Below are 19302 nucleotides of genomic sequence, written 5' to 3'. Positions count from 1 at the left end.
GTGGATTTTGCCCTTTTTCATGACCTTCCTTGCCACATTTGTTAAGTGAATCACTTCAATTGTTAATTTAATAACACGGTTGTTAAGTGAATCTGGCTTCCCAATTGACTTTGCTTGTCAGAAGGTTGCAAAAGGGGATCACATGACCCCGGGACACTGCAATTGTTGTAAATATGAATCAGTTGCCAAGTGTCTGAATTTTGATCACGTGACCATGGCAATACTGCAACAGTCATAAGTGTGGAAAACAGTTATATATTTTTCAGTGCCGTTGTAACTTTGAATGGTCACTAAACGAACTGTTGTAAGTTGAAGACTACTTGTGTAGTCAGGATTTGTACAGAGGCAGTAAAACTCACTAGTATATTAACATCAAGTAGCTTTTCACTGCTCTTCCTCCTGTTTTTTTTTTTAAATATACAGAGAAAAAATACACAATGTTTGAGGCTGCAAAGCCAGAAAACAACCAGAAGACCAACTGAATAATTTTTGAAATGCTCCAAAGCAATTCAAAAGCACCTGTTTCACTTTGACACCTCACCTCGATTTGAAGGGGAGATTCAATTGAAGCCTCTCCAAACCCAAGTTTCATGCAGCCCTAATGTGCCATGTGTGCTAAATCAAAAAGTGGATATAAACACATGCATATTAAAACCACTTTAAATGGAGATGTGATTAGCCCATCTGTATATAAAAAGCCTAACATGGAGACGTGAAAGAAGAACTGTATAGAACCTGAGACAGTCTATTATTGAGGCTGTCATATAAAATATTGGAGATGTATAATAAAAAAAAAACTTCCATGGCATAAGGGCAAGGAACTTTTATTTACTTCAGAGGTAGCATACTTGCTTGTAGTTTTGTTCATTGAATTAAAAAAAAAATCAAGTGGCACTTCAAAAGAGTTTTGGGTGATGAACGCCATACATGGATCACTCTGAAACCTGCCAGCTTTTTAGGCTTGCTAATTTGATTCCTTCAATAGCCTCGGAATAAAATATATGGAAATCTGAGACAAGTATCAGTAGGAACCCCAAAATGAAATGCATTTTGCATAAATCAATTCCATGCTCCACACAATAAAAAGGGGGCAAAATAAGTAGCAAGCATACTATATTATCAAGATTGTTTAGATGATGCCATCTGTTCTCTCTATAAAATGCTGCCATCTTACATAAGATGCTGAAAACTAATGTCAATGAAATCTAACTGTTAATATTTTCACGAGCAACTTAGGTATTGTCCTTGCAGCAATAATACTACTGTTTATGCTCGAAAACGGAAAAAACTTGATTATATTGTCAACAGGGTATTGATGGTTGGTGAAGATGATGGAACTTGCAGAGATGGCTACATTAACTTCTTTGGAAAAAAAACAAACCCAAGTATCTATCTTTATGACTAGAAACGTCTTATAGACTTTTGCATAAAATTGAAAGACATGTCTCTATAATTGGTGCTTTTGATGATTACAAAAAAAAAAAAGGATGTTAGAAAAGAGTGAGCATTATTTTGTTATCATGGACTAAGAGGTAATGTAACTTTACTTATATTTGCTGCACAGGAAATTGGAAGCTTCTTTGTATTTGTATTCTTTCTTTCTGCAATTTTTGTCTTCTTTTTCTTTTCCTCTCTTATCTGCTTTTACTTTGTATTACTTTATGTTAGTTTTCATGCTCTGTGTATGTGTGTGAGTACCGTACACACACACACACACACACACACACACACACACACACACACACACACACAATTTATTTAGTGTATGGCTTATTGTACATGGACTTGCAACATATATTAACATTTTTCCTAGATTAAAAAAAAACACACACACATACACAGAAATTTAGATACATAAACAAACAACTAGGTATTGTAATGTATCTTTAAATATTTTGGCGGGAAACAAGCACGTTGCTGATTGGTTGAAGCCGCCGGTTAGACTGTATATAAGGAGAGGTTTTTCCCCAGCCTGGTTGCTGGGTTCACCATATATTAAAGAGCTGTTGTCACTACCCTGGTCTCCAGCCTCGTTACTTCCCGAACATAACACTGGCGACGAAGGTGGGATCTCGAGGCTAAAGAGCACCAGGAACGGGCTGAACGCACGGAAGAACCGAACCCAACAAACTCAGGGCAGAAATGCGGAGATGGCCAGCTACACTCCGCCCGCGCCGTTTGACCCAGCCAGGGAGAAATGGGGAACGTACATGACCCGTTTCGAAAGCTTCCTAGAGGCAAACGAACTGCAAGGAGTTCCAGACAACCGCAAAAGGGCATATTTCCTGAGCCACTGCGGTCCAGAGGTCATCGACATCGCGGAAGCCCTGGCAGAGCCAACGCCGGTACAATCGGTATCGTGGCAAACTCTGCAAAATCTATTGAAGAACCATTTCGCGCCAACACCATCCAAATACGTACGGCGTTTTGAATTTGGAGAGCGCAGACAGCAAGAGGGCGAATCCATCAGCGATTACATGGCCGCCCTGCGAAAAGCCTCCAAGGACTGTGGGTACCGAGACTTGGATGAGGAGCTGTTAGAGCAACTCATCCGTGGGGTCAGAGACATTCGTTTGCGGAGGCGGCTGCTATCAAAAAGCAATCTAACGCTGGCAAACGCTCTGGACGAAGCCAGAGCTCATGAGATGTCCACCCAAGCGGCATGGGAGTGACTGGCATCTACAGAAGTGACTTTAACCTAAAAGACACACTCATGGACGAATTCGAAGATGTGTTCAAGGACTGCCTGGGCAAGTACAAGGGGACCCCTATTTCCTTCAATTTAGACCCCCATACGGTTAAAAGCAAGGAGGGTCCCTTTTGCCCTTAAACCCAAGATCGACAGGGAGATAGACAAGCTCATCAGTCAGGGGATACTGGTGCCAGTCGATCATGCAAAGTGGGAGACGCCAATCGTCACCCCAGTGAAACCAGATGGGTCAGTTAGAATCTGCGCTGATTACAAGGCAACGTTAAACAAAGCCTTGCAAAAAAGCGCTTACCCGGTCCCCGTGGTGCAACACTTGCTGCACTCGCTGGGGCAAGGGCACGTTTTTGCCAAATTAGATTTGGCCCAAGCCTATCAACAACTGCCCGTAGACGCCAACACAGCCGAAGCCCAGACAATTGTGACTCACAGAGGTGCTTTCAAGTGTACCCGGTTACAGTTTGGGGTGAGTGTGGTTCCTGGTCTATTTCAAAATTTAATGGAGCGACTTCTGCAAGGGCTCCCGGGGGTAGTCCCCTATTTCGATGATGTATTGGTATCAGCCGAAAATTTAGAAGAATTGGGGGAACGATTGAGAAAAGTTCTGGGCATTTTCCGGTCAGCCGGTCTAAAGGTTAAAGTGAACAAATGCCAAATAGGGGTAGAATCCGTAGAGTTCTTGGGTTACAGAATAGACAAAGAAGGAATCCACCCCACTGAGAGCAAGGTCAAGGCAATAAGAAAGGCTCCAGCGCCCAAAAACAAAACAGAGCTACAGGCATTCCTGGGTCTAGTGAACTTTTACGCGGTCTTTTTGAAAAATAAGGCAACCGTCGCCGAGCCGCTACATAAGTTACTGGGAAAGAATACTGCTTGGTCTTGGGGAAAGACGGAAGCTAGGGCTTTCGAAGCAGTAAAAAACCTACTCTCGAGCGATAGCTTACTAATTCAGTATCATAGCACAATGCCATTGGTATTAGTTTGCGATGCTTCCCCTTACGGAGTGGGGGCTGTGCTCAGCCACAGGCTTCCAAATGGCACAGAAGCCCCAATAGCCTTCTACTCCAGAACGATGTCCTCGACAGAGAGGAACTATAGTCAGTTAGATAAGGAAGCTCTAGCTATAGTGTCAGGGGTAAAAAAGTTTCACGAATATGTTTTTGGTAGAAACTTTGAAATTGTTACAGACCATAGACCATTGTTAGGGTTACTGGCTGGCGACCGCCCAACGCCTGTGGCACTTTCGCCCCGATTGACCCGATGGACTATCTTTTTGGCTGCCTACTCCTACAACCTGCGGCATCGCCCAGGAAAAGAATTGGGACATGCGGACGCATTAAGCAGATGCCCACTACCAGGGGCGATTGAAGACCCCACTCCGGGGACGCCCATCTTGCTAATTGACTCTCTGGACTCTGGCCCAGTCACGTCTAAGGAGGTGGCTCGGGCATCATACCGGGACATTATTTTGAGGACTGTACTCGGTTGGGTACAAAGAGGGTGGCCCGCTGCGCCGGGCGAGCGTTTTAAAGAATTTGTAAAAAAACGTGGGGAACTTTCGGCTCAAGGGGGGTGCCTGCTATGGGGGGATAGAGTGGTGATCCCAGAGAAATTAAGAAAAAGGGTGTTGGATCTCCTGCACGAGGGTCACCCAGGGATCGTTAGGATGAAGGGTCTAGCGAGAAGCTATGTGTGGTGGCCCTTAATGGACTCCGAAATTGCTGAAAGGGTAGGGAAATGCCAGGCCTGCCAGGAGTCCAGACCTCTACCCCCAACGGCCCCGGTTCGGGAATGGGAAAGACCCCAAGGGCCCTGGTCAAGAATCCACATTGATTTTGCCGGCCCCTTCCACGGCCAAACCTTCCTGGTAGTAGTTGATGCCTACTCCAAATGGCTGGAAATCATTCTCATGAGATCCATGACAGCCGAAGCCGTGATCTCAGTCCTACGGCACCTATTTGCAACACACGGGTTGCCTGACACATTGGTTTCCGATAACGGCCCGCAATTCACGGCAACACAGTTGGAATACTTGGCAGAAGAGGGCATCCGCCATGCCCTCTCGGCGCCTTTCCACCCTGCGACGAATGGCCTTGCAGAGCGTTTCGTCCGAAGCGCGAAAGAGGCATTATCCAGACTCAAGCCAGGCGACTGGCAATCAAAAATAGATATTTTCCTAGCCGTCCAACACCGAACCCCCTGTGCCACCACCGGCAGAAGCCCTGCCGAATTACTAATGGGCCGCAAACTCAGGTGCCCACTCGATCGGTTAAATCCCAACTATACACCAGAGGGATACAAGGGGGGACTCGAAAAGACAAGGGGAATGGATATAGGCGACCGGGTATGGGCACACAACTATGGTGAGGGCCCGACCTGGGTAGCAGGAGAAATTCTAAACATAACAGGCCCCAAGTCATACTTGGTAGAGTTAACGGACGGCCGAGTATGGAGGCGACATATAGATCAATTGAGGAAACAGTTAGCCGGACAACCCGAGTCAGACGAAACAGGCCCTGACTATTCTATGTTTGAACCAACAGCTTACCCAGACCCGGGAAAATCGCAGGACTTAACTGAATTCCCGGAGGTCCAGCGACGCCCACAGGTTCCTGTAGAAAACAGCAGGGACAACTCGGAAAATAATCCAGGGCCGGATAGCCTAGGGGAGGAGCCGAGAGGAGCAAACAGCCCCTCCGGCCAACTCAAACCGCTCCCAGGGAATGAACTGCGCAGGTCCGAAAGAGTCAGGAGACGCCCAGCCTATTTGCGTGATTACGTTGAAAAATAATATGTAAATACCATGTAAATAGGGGTAAAGTGTTTTCTGGGAGGGAAGGAGTGTAATGTATCTTTAAATATTTTGGCGGGAAACAAGCACGTTGCTGATTGGTTGAAGCCGCCGGTTAGACTGTATATAAGGAGAGGTTTTTCCCCAGCCTGGTTGCTGGGTTCACAATATATTAAAGAGCTGTTGTCACTACCCTGGTCTCCAGCCTCGTTACTTCCCGAACATAACAGGTATCATCCTATACTGGTTCAAAATCTTGAAATTAATGGCCTGCTAAAAATGTCTTCTGTATTTTTTCCCCTCTCCCTTTCAGTGGGATTGAAAAAGATATGGTTTTGGCTATGAGTATCCTATGCTTCATTACACAAAACCCTTCCCAACACCACCACCCTCCTCAATTTCCCATGCTTCAGCTAAAACTCAAGAGATGACAAAATAAAGGAATAGAATAGAATAGAATTTTTTATTGGCCAAGTGTGATTGGACACACAAAGGAATTTGTCTTGGTGCATATACTCTCAGTGTACATAAAAGAAAAGATACCTTCATCAAGGTACAACATCTTTTTGAGGGTAGGGGTTGAAACAAAAGGGTAGGAGGGTAGGAGTAGTTGAAACTCCTGCTATTCAGACATTTGGGATCAGGAAGTGCAGGAAAGTGAGGGGGCTGCCAAGTGATGGAAAGAGACGGAGCAGAATAAGTCAAATCGGCAGCCTTCCCCTCTTCAGATATTACTATCCATTTCCCAGCAATATTCTCTTTGTGGAGTAAGGAGGAGGGCAGCAAAAGTAAGGGATTAATGGGGGTCGGGGTGAGAGAGCACTTACAATGGGTTCTGACACCTTACAGATGGCATGGCAGGGTTAAAGAGCATGCACAGTGGTTGTAGCAATGGACACATAGCATCTAGATGGTAGAGAAAAAAGCAATTTCTCTCCATCCCATGCCACTCTTGGAATTACTGCCTCTCATTCTGGATGTCACATTTGATCAATGTGCTAATATTTGATGTGTGTTCAGAGGATCGCCAGAGAAAGGCAGCACTGGTGGATGCTGATTTCCTTAGCAGCTTACTACTGGGAAGGGTCCCTTTGCCACTCCACACCCTGTAGGGCCCTGGAAAAAAATGGCTGTCCCTTAAACTTCTGTTAGGCCTACTCTCTACTTTAAGTCTTTCCTTCCTTTCAGGATGGTTGTATTATTTGCTTTTCTGAACAGAAGGATAAAATAAGGTATCCAAAATGAGAGGTAATACTCCAGATATGGTATGATGACCATGGAATGGAGAAGAATGATTCTTTCCCATTAATTTGTACATTATGCTTCTATTACTACAACTGAATGAACAGGGTGTGTTTTCCTTTTTTATTTTGAGCAACTGCATGGCATAACTGGCACAGATATGAATCCTGTTCTTTTAAAACAGTTATTTGCATGCAAATCGCTCTGGAGGCAAATCTCAAAATGCCACATCTGTGCTATCCACATTAATGCCTAATTTCAAGACTTTGCTGAAGTTCATCTTGGAGGGTTTTGACCCAAAGTTTTCAGTTTCCAGCTGTCATTTTGTCATCTCTGATGTCAGTGAACTTTCATAACTTCATGCCAACTAAAATCTGACAGACCTCCTCACTATCCTATCCTATGCTTAATAAAAAATTAAATTTATCTTTGTTATGGTTATGGTGGTCATTCATTGAATCAATTTGACTCCCTATACAAATCAGTAACAAGGACTAACATACCTCCACAACTGTTCCATTAACTTTGACATTTTTAATGTTACAAAGGCTTGGCTAAAGTTTAACTAATTTATGGAATCAGTAAAACCAATGGTATTAGCAGCAGCTGCATAATCTCATAGCACATCTCTAATCTCCTTGACTTGCTGTTTCAGAATTATACACAGGGACATGATGTTTGTTGCTATTGAAGTAATTCAATGGAGTCCTCTAAGAGAAGCACTGGCAGGTTTGCACAGATTGATCCTGGAGAGACACTTGGATCAACCGTAGAACAACTGTATAAAATATGCTGTTTTTGGAAGTGGGAGTGCTTTGGTTTGAGCCAGTGGTGGGATTTAAATAGTTTAACAACCGGTTCTCCGCCCTAATGATTTCTTCCAACAACCAGTTCACCAAACTGCTCAGAAAGTTAACAACCGGTTCTCCCGAAGTGGTGCAAACTGGCTGAATCCCACCACTGGTTTGAGCCCTTTTCTTTCTGAGCCCTTTTCTTTCTGGTGATTGTGTGAAGAACTAACTCTAAAACAGGACTACAGGAAATGAGATCAAGAACATCTTCACATCTTGAAAACATTTACGTCCCACGTGCTAATCTGTCCAGTGCTACCACTGGACAGAATCAGGTCCTCTATTGGAGAAAGAAATCTGATTGAACCAAATTTGAAGGGCCCTTGGTGCTCTCGGCGCTTGGTTGTTTTCTTGCAGACAGTTCATTACCCAAACTAGGTAACATCATCAGTGCTACGGTACAGACTGATGATATCATCTAGTTTGGGTAATGAAACATCTGCAAGAAAACAGCCAAGTGAAGAGAGCACCAGGGACTCCTCATTTCAACCCTGAGCTACAAATATTCACCTTTATCAGTTCCAAACCTGAAGACATTCCATCAGCTGATTTAAATATGGCAAGGTCATCATGTGAACTCATTTTATTAAATGATATTGTGGGTATTTATTATACCCAAGATTTTATATCATCCGGCCACTCTGATGCTTTTGCCTTGAGATTGCTGATGAATACAAGAAATTAACAGGCCTTTCTGGAGTCCTACCAAAGGCCAATTATCTATGTGTTTCATATACAGCTGTTAACAAGACAATGCATTGAAACCAATAGGAAGACAGCCAAAATTTTGAAGCAATAAATAAATAAATAAATAAATAAATTACAAAGTAGGTGGGATGTAATCTGTCACAGTGAAGCACGGGAGCATTATCTGTTGCTCCTAGAATCAAAGCTCACAGGAGGAGACAATCTTCATCTAGACAATAAATCTCAGAGACCACCTCGGCATGTTTTATAGCATGCAAGAGAATTACATAAAAAAAATTAAAATTAAAGGGAAGAATGAAGACAAAATGAATTTCTGGTTTACAATTTGGGCTGGAGATGTTTCTATGTACAAAGAATGCACCGGTGGTGCCACAGCAATCCCTGTCTCTTCCCTTGCTCATACCTCCCAACCATATTTCTGTCCATCAGTAAACAATGAAGCCAAAAAAAACAGGGGTGAAATGTAAAATTTGTTACTACCGGTTCTGTGGCCGTGGCTTGGTGGGGGGGTAATATGACTGGGTGGACGTGGCCACCTTTTTTTTTTTTTACTTTTAAAAGCATTTTTTCTACAACCACTTTGGCTGAAGAGGTTGTAGAAAAAATGCTTTTAAAGGGTTCTGATGATCCCAGCTGAGCTGTGTGATCATCAGAGGCTTTTTTTTTTACTTTTAAAAGCATTTTTTCAGCCGAAGAAAACATACTTTTAAAAGTAAAAAAAAAAACCCCACCTCTGATGATTGCGCGGCTCAGCTGGGCATGGGTGGGTGGGGGCAGGGATTTTTCCTACCGGTTCTACAAACCATCTGCTGCCATCACTACCGGATCGGGAGATCCAGTCCGAACCGGGAGCATTTCACCCCTGAAGAAAACCCTGGTATATAACAATGTGAGCTTGCAGGGCTTTCCAGCCTCAGCAACTTTAAGACTTGTGGACTTCAACTCCCAGAGTGGCTGGCTGGGGAGTTCTGGGAGTTGAAGTCCACAAGTCTTAGAGTTGCCGAGGTTGGACAGCCCTTGTTCTAGTGAATACTCTTAGTTGCCAGTGTAATGCATCTTCCTGGCAGGGATACACGCTACTGAAAGAGGGTAAAGGCAGACCTCCTTTAGTGACTGCCACGTTTAGCAACGGTCCGCAATTTGGACAGCGATTAAAAAAGTAACCTTATGATCAGTCCTTGTATTTTCGACTTTTGTAGGCCTGTAAAGCAAAGGAAAGCTGAAGTAATATTTTGTGCACGGTCACAATTTCACTTAGTGACTGCTTCCCTTAACAACTGAGTTGCCAATCTCAATTGTGGTCGCTAAATAAAAACTACCAGTAATTATAAATCTCAGTTGGAACTGAATCCATCCATCCATCATGGGGAAGGTCTGTTCTCTAGCTAATCATAACTTGGGATAGCCTTATGCGTAATTTGCATCTGCATAAGGATCTATCACTTTCTTTTTCCCTTGTCCTACATGCTATTTCCCCTCTGCCCCTCAATTTAAATCTTACATCAGTATATGCATCATATATGAGCTGCACCCCATAAAAGCTTGTACCTTTTGATTAAATTCATTTGTTGGAAAAATTACACAGGACTCCTAATTTTTTTGCCACTACACACTCCTATAATTTTTGATTTACAGATTATCTGGATATCTTCCGACTATGCTCCAATTATTACCTCACAATATCTTTTTAAATGATGGTCTTTCTCTCTCTGTCTTTAAAAAATACAAACAAAACAACTTCCAAACAAACTAGAAACTATTATATAAACGTCAAATAAATTAAAAAATGATGACATAGTGCTGTCAGCAAAGGAAAAACAATCATCATGGCTGCTGAAACTCTACCTACCTACATGCCTCACACTTAATTTGGTAGCTGAACGGATTCTGTTTCTGATTTAGATGGACACTAAATGAACAAATTGTGAGGGATTCCTATTGCCTGGGTGAAGACTTTAAACTTCTTAAGCAAAGGAGTTCCTGCAGTGCAACCATCTAACGAACAACCTGAATGTAATAACAGGATGGAAATAATATAACCGGGGAGGCAAATCCCTCAAACTGAATAACTGATTGTAAATTCAATCTCAATGGTCGGCCGCTGTCTTGTGCCTTCCAATAAAGCTGAATTATTGAATCAACGTGATTCGGTTTAACAGGGAATATTACTGCGAGGATTCTACAGCAAGCTATTACACAGTTATTAATATGTGATTTCAATAACTGACAATTGTCCCCATGATACTGGGGAACCATCTACATCTTTTTTTGATGGATAGATGTTTTACTTTTATCAAAGCAACAAGTCCCTCTTTATTTCTTCGTTCAAAACTGCTTTGCACATGGACATCCCCTAATGTAGTCATTTTCTAAACGCTACAAATGGTCGGAGTCTCCCGTATGTCAGCTCTTGGCTCCCTTCTCTCATATTATGTGTGAAAGTCAGGAGTCAACAGCACACCCTTCCAGAAGATTTATGCCTTCACTATGGCAAAATACATACTGTAGCAGGATTCAGGTCTCACACCGGGTCTGTAATTCTTTCTCCAGCTACCCTTGCCTCATATTTATGTGAGTTCCTAAGGAGTTGGATAGGAGTCTGTCGTGAGTTGGCAAAATGCCCATGGCGGTGATTAAAGAATCTGCTGGCTTCTTTGCTTTGAACTCAGGCCTTTCTGAGCACTGGATAATGACTTATATTTGGCATATTTTTGAACACCTGCCTATGTAAGTTTGTTATGATTCATCATGGTTTGCTTTGAGAAACAAGGATTTCTTTAAGTTTGAGATTTAAAAGAACTGTGGTTGAGCATTGGTTAGATTGCAGTATTGCAGTCTAATTTTGCCCACAACCAGCAGTTCGATTCTAGCCAGCTCAAGGTTGACTCAGTCTCCCATCCTTCCAAGGTGGGTAAAATGAGGGCTCAGATTGTTGGAAGCAATATGCTGATTCTGTAAACCATTTAGAGAGGGCTGTAAAGCACTGTGAAGCGGTATATAAGTCTAAGTTCTATTGCTATTTATAGCTGAAACTTTGTCTTATTTTTAAACAGTTTTCCAAATATGTTAAATGTTGGCAGGCACGTTTCAAGTTGGAGGGATATGGATTCTCCCATAAAATGGCTCCTGTTGTGGAAACAGGTAGCCCTTGACTTACAACTGTGTTGTGTCTGCGCCCCCTGAGCCGGCCCTGCTGCCAGAAAGTGACTTGGACAGTGAGGGGGAAGGGCCGTCAGGACTTACCTCGGGAGCACCAGCTTCCCTGGCTCAGCTCCAGGAGCCAGAAACAGGCCAGGTGGAAGAGATAACGAGGCCTCCTTCCCCTAACTCTTTCCCCCCCCCCCAGCCCATGTCTGCAGACCCAGCTGACGGCAATCAGGCCTAGGTTTCGTAGGCAGGAGAGGAGGGAACAACAGAAGCAAGGGTGGGGCAGGCCCAGGAAGTGCTGAGTCATGGAGCCACATCCCACAGGATATAAAAGCTGCTGTGTCTCTTTGTAACAGGCAAATCCACTGATGAAGAGCTGAAGTTTGTTTTTGTTCACCAGCGTCATGGAAGATAACGGAGGCTCTTGGCAGACGCTGGCTATTCTGCTGCCAGAGCTGATAGTGCCGGCTAATTAAGCCATCACTCGGATGGAGACAAGGGAGGACAGAACAAACCGTTTGTTTAGTGACCATTCAAAGTTACAACAGCACTGAAAAAGTGACTTACGACTGTTTTTCACACTAATGACCGTTGCAACATTCTCATGGTCACGTGTCCAAAATTCAGACACTTGGCAACTGGTTCATATTTATGACAGTTGCAGTGTCCCGGGATCATGTGATCACCTTTTGCGACCTTCTGACCATCGAAGTCAACAGGGTAGCCAGATTCACATAACAAGTGTGTTACTCATTTAACAACTGCAATGATTCACTTAACAACTGTGGCAAGAAACATCATAAAAAGGGGCAAAGTTCACTTGACAGCTGCCTCACTTAGCAACAGAAATTTGGAGCTCAGTTGTGGTTGTATCTTGAGGACTACTTGTACAGACAGTCATAAAATATTCATTTACTACAGGGTGTAAAGGTTCTCCTTGTCATTCCAGTTAATGACCTCCTCTTCCCCTTAGCATGATGTCTACCAATCCAGCCTCCAATATTTTTCTAAGCAGATGGGGCAACTCTTCCAAAGTGAAGAGGCATGCAACATTTTTTGTCTCCCCACCCACAAATCTGTGTGACCCATTTGTGGCAAAGCACTATTTGTTAAGCCTAACACTCCTCAAGGCTCTTGTTGGGAAATGAGGAGAGGCGACAAGAACAAACCCTGAAGTTTCTACAGGAAAAACAATGTACAAATGGAATAATAAAACAAACATTGCCCACAATGATAAGTATAACAAATAAAAGAATCTGGGTGCCTCTTTTATAGTAAGGATTAATATACTTGTGCTTGCAAATAAAAGTAGCCGTGTAATGCAACAGTTGGAATAGCAAGGTGTTCAACAGATAGTGGTGTACCCAAGGGTGAGAGGCCATCTCTAGAAGCCAAAGTGGGATCCTCCACCTCTCTAGAAAGAGAGCTTGAGACATGCAAGATTGATGTCAACCCTTTGAAGCAGTCCAGAGCAGGAGACCAAAGTCATGAATACTAATGCTACTTTTCTTGTAAGGCTATTGAATCTTTCAAGTCTGAAAGAATTCCCTGCTTCCCTACCTGTATGTACCAGAGAATTAGGGAGGATCAATTCTGAGATGTTGTCTCAACTTAACATTTCTGTTTGGGCTCCAATTTCGTTTACCAAACTGTAGCCTAGGGAGGGGTTCTTCCTCCTGTCTTTCAAGGTTAATTCCCACAACCCATTACAGAACGTACAAAGCAATGATTTGCCCTTTCAATGCTAGGTACCTTCTAATATGCCTTGTCTTGAAAGACTCAGTTAACTTCTTGAGTAGCAAATGTATTGCTCTTGTTGAGCAACAAATTCCTTTCTGCTGAATACCTTATCAGTTCTTGACTTCTGCTTGCTTTATCCTGTCTTGCATCCCAAGTTTTGTCCAGAGCCTTCCTTATGTAAGCCATGCTGAGTCTCTGGTCTTACAAGCTTCCCATGGTGTTACTGAACTTAATTCTATTCCTGGTTTCCAATGTGTATAGTTTTCATGGGTCTGGGAGTGAAATCTTGTGTACAGTCTTGCATATTTATCATAACATAACATAACATAACATCAGAGTTGGAAGGGACCTTGGAGGCCTTCTAGTCCAACCCCCTGCCCAGGCAGGAAACCCTACACCATCTCAGTCAGATGGTTATCCAACATTTTCTTAAAAATTTCCAGTGTTGGAGCATTACAACTTCTGAAGGCAAGTCGTTCCACTTATTAATTGTTCTAACTGTCAGGAAATTTCTCCTTAGTTCTAAGTTGCTTCTTTCTTTGATCAGTTTCTACCCATTGCTTCTTGTTCTACCCTCAGGTGCTTTGGAGAACAGCCCGACTCCCTCTTCTTTGTGGCAGCCCCTGAGATATTGGAACACAGCTATCATGTCTTATCATGTCTTAGTCTGTATCTTACACCAATAATTTTTTACAGTTTCAAATGTTATTATTTATCTAATTCATATCCATCCTTTATTCTTTTTACAAATAATTCAAAGCGATGAGCATATTCAACATACCTTCTTCTTCCTAATTTCCCCACAACAATTGTGTGAGATAGGTTGGGCTGAGAGAGAAGGACTGACTCAAGGTCACCCAAATGAGGTTGGGATTTGAACTCATACCTGTTTCTTGCTTTCTAGCCTGGTTCCTTAATGACTTGACCAAACTGGTCTATTAAAAAAATTATAAACAACAACAATAAAATATAGTTGCCTACTATAATGTTGTAGGGGTTTTTTTTGTTTCTTTTGTTCTTCTTGCAGCTCATTTGCTGCTTTATAGTTTTTTAGCAGGAAGAGATTTAAGCAAAAATGAGAGACTGCATTTGGGCAGAAATGGTGGCCCATTTACAAGAACACCTCTCTTTTGACTTGGTTTTGGAAAAAATATATAATTTGCTTCCATTTTGACTGTCATTGCACCATGAAATGTGGTAACTTTAATATTATTGAAAAACATATTGTAAGAACTGAGACATGTTAAGATGTTGTTCCAGCAATAACCTGTGGTGGAGTTCAAAGTTAAAAATTTAAAGAAACCCATGGACAGTTTGTCATTAAAATAATGAGTACTTACTTCTGTGTTTGTGTAGTATAGCTATTATCATAGGCTTCATAACTTGGTTCATCATATTCACCCCCGTATCTATCATCGTATCCCTATAAGGGGGGAAAAAAAGATCTAATTTAGAAAGCCGATCCAGTAACAGATTGACACCTGTAACAAAACCTTAATATTTAAGTATTATATTCAAGCAAATTAACATAACTTCAAAAATACAGATTTCAGTGGTTTTGGTCCTTCCAGTCAAAGCATACCCTGAGCAGAGTTTCTGTCACAACTTCCAATCAGAAAAGAGACCCACCTTCACATTTGACTCTGTTCTTGATACTCATCACTGCTGTAATGCAGAATTTGGGGAAGCCTCAAGGACTTTGAAAAACTGGATTATTAATGTTCCGCTAGGAGAATTCGAAAATCTCTAATTTGGTTCAGTGGCCTAATCCAAAGCAGCGTAAGTGTGCTAATCAGGTAGAGATTACTCCAGAAATAATTCAGCGCCACTGTCTAGACAAGACTGATAAATATGGAGTTCCCTTGGCAAAAGTATGGCATAGAACAAAATGTAAATTGCTATAACTGTTTTTCAACTGCATAAAGGTGAAACTGTCAAGTAAGTTATCTCTGATAACTTATCTCTGAGGAAGCTAATCATGCCAAGCAACTTGAAATAGTGGTCTCAAATATGCCAGTATGTTTGTTGTTTTGGAATACAATAAAAAATAAAGTGATAAAGATAAATGGGTTAGCACTTTACTATGGAGAATGCCCATCCCAAATTCTAAACAGATTGTGGACTTGGCACTATCTAACAATATGAAATAGGTGAACTGGCAGGTAAACTCTGGACAAAGAAACACAATGTGACTCTGGCAGAGAAAGGAAAATTGGTTCCAGGCAGAGAGATAGAGGCTGACACTAGGCAAAATGAGGATATATGGCTAAAAGTAAGCTATCATGAAGGGAGCCCAGAAACATATGGTAGCAAAGGAATATTTGGAATATTTCAGCTTGAAAGTTATATAAATGAAACAAAGGTAGACGTGTTGCAATTAGAGCTGACCTACTGTATGGGGTCAGTGTGGAATGGAAAATGAACTCACAAAATTAGACTACTAGTATACTCAGCCTCCTCCATTATTTTGATCTGGTTATGTACCACAACAGTGGTCTGAAGAGAGTCATAGTGGAAGGCTAGACTGCTGTTTTTTTCTGCCTTAAAACAATCACGGTCCCTTAGAAAACCAAGAACTGGCTAGCCTGTTGGATCTGGTTTTTTTTTCTGCTGTAGAAAAAGGAGGAATGTCTCAAAGGTGCTTTTCTAAAAGGCAACTTGGTTCTTGGTTTTTTTTTTCTTTGAAAGCGATTTGTTTCTTACCCAAGCAGCATCTTCAACTTCTTTGATGAGGAGCTAAACATTTTCAAAGAAAAAAAACAAAAACCAAGAAAGTTTGGAAAAGCATCTTTGGGAAAACCATGATCTAGATTGGGGTCTCCAACCTTGGCAACTTTAAGACTTGTGGACATCAATTCCCAGAGTTCCTCAGCCAGCTGCTGGCTGAGGAACTCTGGGAGTTGAAGTTCCCAAGTCTTAAAGTTGCCAAGGTTGGAGACCCCTGATCTAGACGATTGAGAATCTCCATAGACAAAAGTGGGGAATTCCTTTTCTTCATCTCATCTCCATCCTGTTTCTTGCTTTGTTGTTCCTTTACAATTTCTACCAGCATGGTCTACCATCTAATGTTGTTAGTGGCCCTTCAGAGGCTGCTCATGACTTAGGTGTGCAAATAATGGCCAGCGCATATAGCTTTCCTGATGCAGTGCTGTTATCTCAGTCCTTGGCTGTTAGGTATGCTGCTAGTAAGGCTGAAGAACAATTTATTGTATATCCTAGGAAAATGTTAATGAAGGCTACAGTTATTTTTTTTCCCTGGATTTCAGCGTACAAATGCATTTCTAAATAGTGGTGGATGAAATAATAGCTTGAAAAATGACTAGATGATTGCAAGAATGCATTGTCTCATTATATCACTAAGAAGCTTATTACTAACATATAAAACATACTTTTCTCTCCGTCTCTGTGTCTCTCTTTTCCTTCCTTCTGTTCTTGTACAGAGAAAGCCACAAGTAAGTGTTGTACCAAATGTATTTTTAAATGGGTAAAATAATAAAGTCTAGTCAGGTGGGTCAAATAAATGAGCTGCTTTAGCTATCAATTCTGCCAAATTTCCAAGAATGACTCTCAACCTTGATTTTAGAAGATAGGGTAACCTCTTTTTCTAACAGTATGAAATAGGTGAGCTCATGAATTAGCTCAAAAAAAGAGTTTTCCACTAAAAAAAAAGGGGGGGGGGCTGGGGAAAATCTCTTCCAAACCCTTCACTTATTAGTACTGGTCAAAACCGCAGCTCAGAAATTCAATCTGATGTTCATGTTTCTGAATTAAATGGACTTTCTTAATCAAAACAGATTAAACTGGGTTATTTGGTCCAACCCAACTGAAAAATCTACAGTCTGAATGAAAAAACCCAACCTCAACACTCCTATAAATAAGATAGGCATCAGCAAGGATTTGAATCCCAGTCTCACAAAGATAGATGGATGGCTCTAACATCTATCTATCTATCTATCTATCTATCTATCTATCTATCTATCTATCTATCTATCTATCTATCTATCTATCTATCTATCTATCTTGCAAGTTCAGGAAAGCTCATTTGACAAAATAAATGCAGGATTAAAAAAGAGAGATCTTTCCAATGAATTAACATTAGGCAAGCTACTTTTGAAAATACCCTTAACAACTAGATGTTTAACCTCTGTGGGTTTTTTGTTTTGTTTTGTTTTTTTGGAGTACTTATTTTACTGAGAAGTATTTTATGACATTTGAGCAGACAAGAATATTCCATGATATTTTGCAAAAAGTGTTGGAAGAGAAGCACACTCAAAAGGTCAAGAAAATTAAACTCTTTTTCAGAACAGCTTTCGCACGGAAAGAGAATCTCCTATTACTGTTATATATTTAATTTTGAGGGCCTACTTCAGCAAGCCACAGAGATAACAAATAAGATTCATGGCTAGAGTTGCTTAAGTGCAACCATGAGAATGCACTGCTACGAACAACTCCAAGGAATTGCATCAGCGCAAATTGGATTTTTCCTGCAATGTTAATCGCAGCCAGTATTATTGTCATATTTGGCAATTGACAAAGCAGCACCGCTTAAATTTATACTCCTCAACCATTTTCCACTTCCCCCAGATTATATTAAAATGGATAATTTTCAAGTGCAAATATCAAAAGCAATATGAATGCATGTTCTGCATCTGAGCACATTCTGGCAAAGGGACTGATCACTAGATGCCTGTTCTGGAACATGCTGCTACTATGGAGCAAGTAACTGTAATGCTGGAAGAATTAAAATCTGTAGAGAAAATAAAATTTAGAAATCAAAAACAGAAGAACAGTGGGTCACTAACGCAATAATACTGCTTTGCAGAGAAGACCAGCAATTTAAAACTGTGAAGTCAGATGGAAGAAACTGGAGTATTAAGAATATCTTTAGAAAGCTTTCTGGTCTACTGCTATAACCTGTTTTGATTGCAGAAATCAAAACTAGGGGAGTTTTTAAAATAGTGGGCCATAGCTTGGGAATTTCCTCTTCAGGTTTATATTCGTTGTCTCATGTATATTTGTTAGAAAATTCTGTAGAGAGGCAAATATGAAGCATGAAACAAAAAAGGTAAATCTACATTTGCTAAACGTGCTTCAACCTGTTGCTGCTTTTTTTAATGATCGTAACTTTCTAATTAGGGCAGATGGTTTTAGCATGGAAGGCAAAAGCAGTTTATTCATTTCACAGATGTTCTTTCATTAAGGGCAATCTGTCTGCTTTCTGTTTTAATCTGCAATGTTTTTTTAAAAAAATCACATGAAATATCTCTCAATGCGTTCCTAAACATTTATTTTGTACATATTTTCTTAGATGTTTATTTTAAAAACTATTTTATACTAATATGTTTTTATCATAGATGTTGATTTGTATTTATGTGTTTTGAGATGAGAAGGACAATTTAGAAACTAGGAGAGATTTTTTAAAAATGTATTTCAGTATGTACTGGGTCCATTAATCTGGACCAGGATGGTTTACTCTGAAATAAGGTTCAAATGAAATAGTTTAGCATCTCCAGGTTTTAGTAAAGCAATTGGTATCTCACTTGAAAGGACTTTGTTCTGTATTTAACAGCCTCTAAAATGATTAAATATACTACACATAATTTTGAGGCTTGGGTTCTGATGTTTCTTCCACAGAAATAAATCAATGTTCGCTTCATCCAAAGATATTTTATCTTCTGTTCAATCAGTTTCATTTAACAGAATCTTGTTAGAATGGGACTGTAACTGACAATAAATAATTTTATGGGGACCTCCCCTTGTGAGAAATGCAACCTGTACAAATGCATCATGACACCAGTGTCATCTATTCTTACCATCAGTCTGGCACCTATAGAAGGCTATGCATATTTTTTTCAAAAAGGCTGTTCACTCTGATGGAGAATTGAGCCAGGGGTCTTTTCAGAGTGCCTCTATGCATTGAAGTGATGGTCTCCCCCTATATCGGGGTGTCAAACTCAATTTCATTGAAGGCCGCATCAGGGTTGTGTTTGACCTAGGGGGTCCAGGATGTGTGTGGCTGGGGTGTGTGTGGCCAGGGTGGGCCAGCTCAACGTCACTTGTGTTGGGGGCACCTGTGGTGGCCAAGTGCTAAGGCAGGACTTCCCTCAGACCCTCCC

The 19302-nt window shown here is 41.3% G+C and overlaps 1 protein-coding gene across 1 annotated transcript in view; it reads right to left on the bottom strand.

Annotated features, from left to right (window-relative positions):
• KHDRBS2 (KH RNA binding domain containing, signal transduction associated 2) overlaps positions 1 to 19302 on the bottom strand; it is a 460211-nt gene that overhangs the window by 26307 nt on the left and 414602 nt on the right. The window contains exon 7 of the mRNA XM_058176635.1: positions 14527 to 14609. Coding sequence (XP_058032618.1) covers positions 14527 to 14609 — 83 coding nt within the window. The remainder of the gene's footprint in view (positions 1 to 14526; positions 14610 to 19302) is intronic.

The sequence above is a fragment of the Ahaetulla prasina genome, chromosome 1 (assembly GCF_028640845.1).
Source record: "Ahaetulla prasina isolate Xishuangbanna chromosome 1, ASM2864084v1, whole genome shotgun sequence".
NCBI classification, from domain to species: domain Eukaryota; kingdom Metazoa; phylum Chordata; class Lepidosauria; order Squamata; family Colubridae; genus Ahaetulla; species Ahaetulla prasina.
This window is presented reverse-complemented; position numbering and strand designations above follow the sequence as displayed.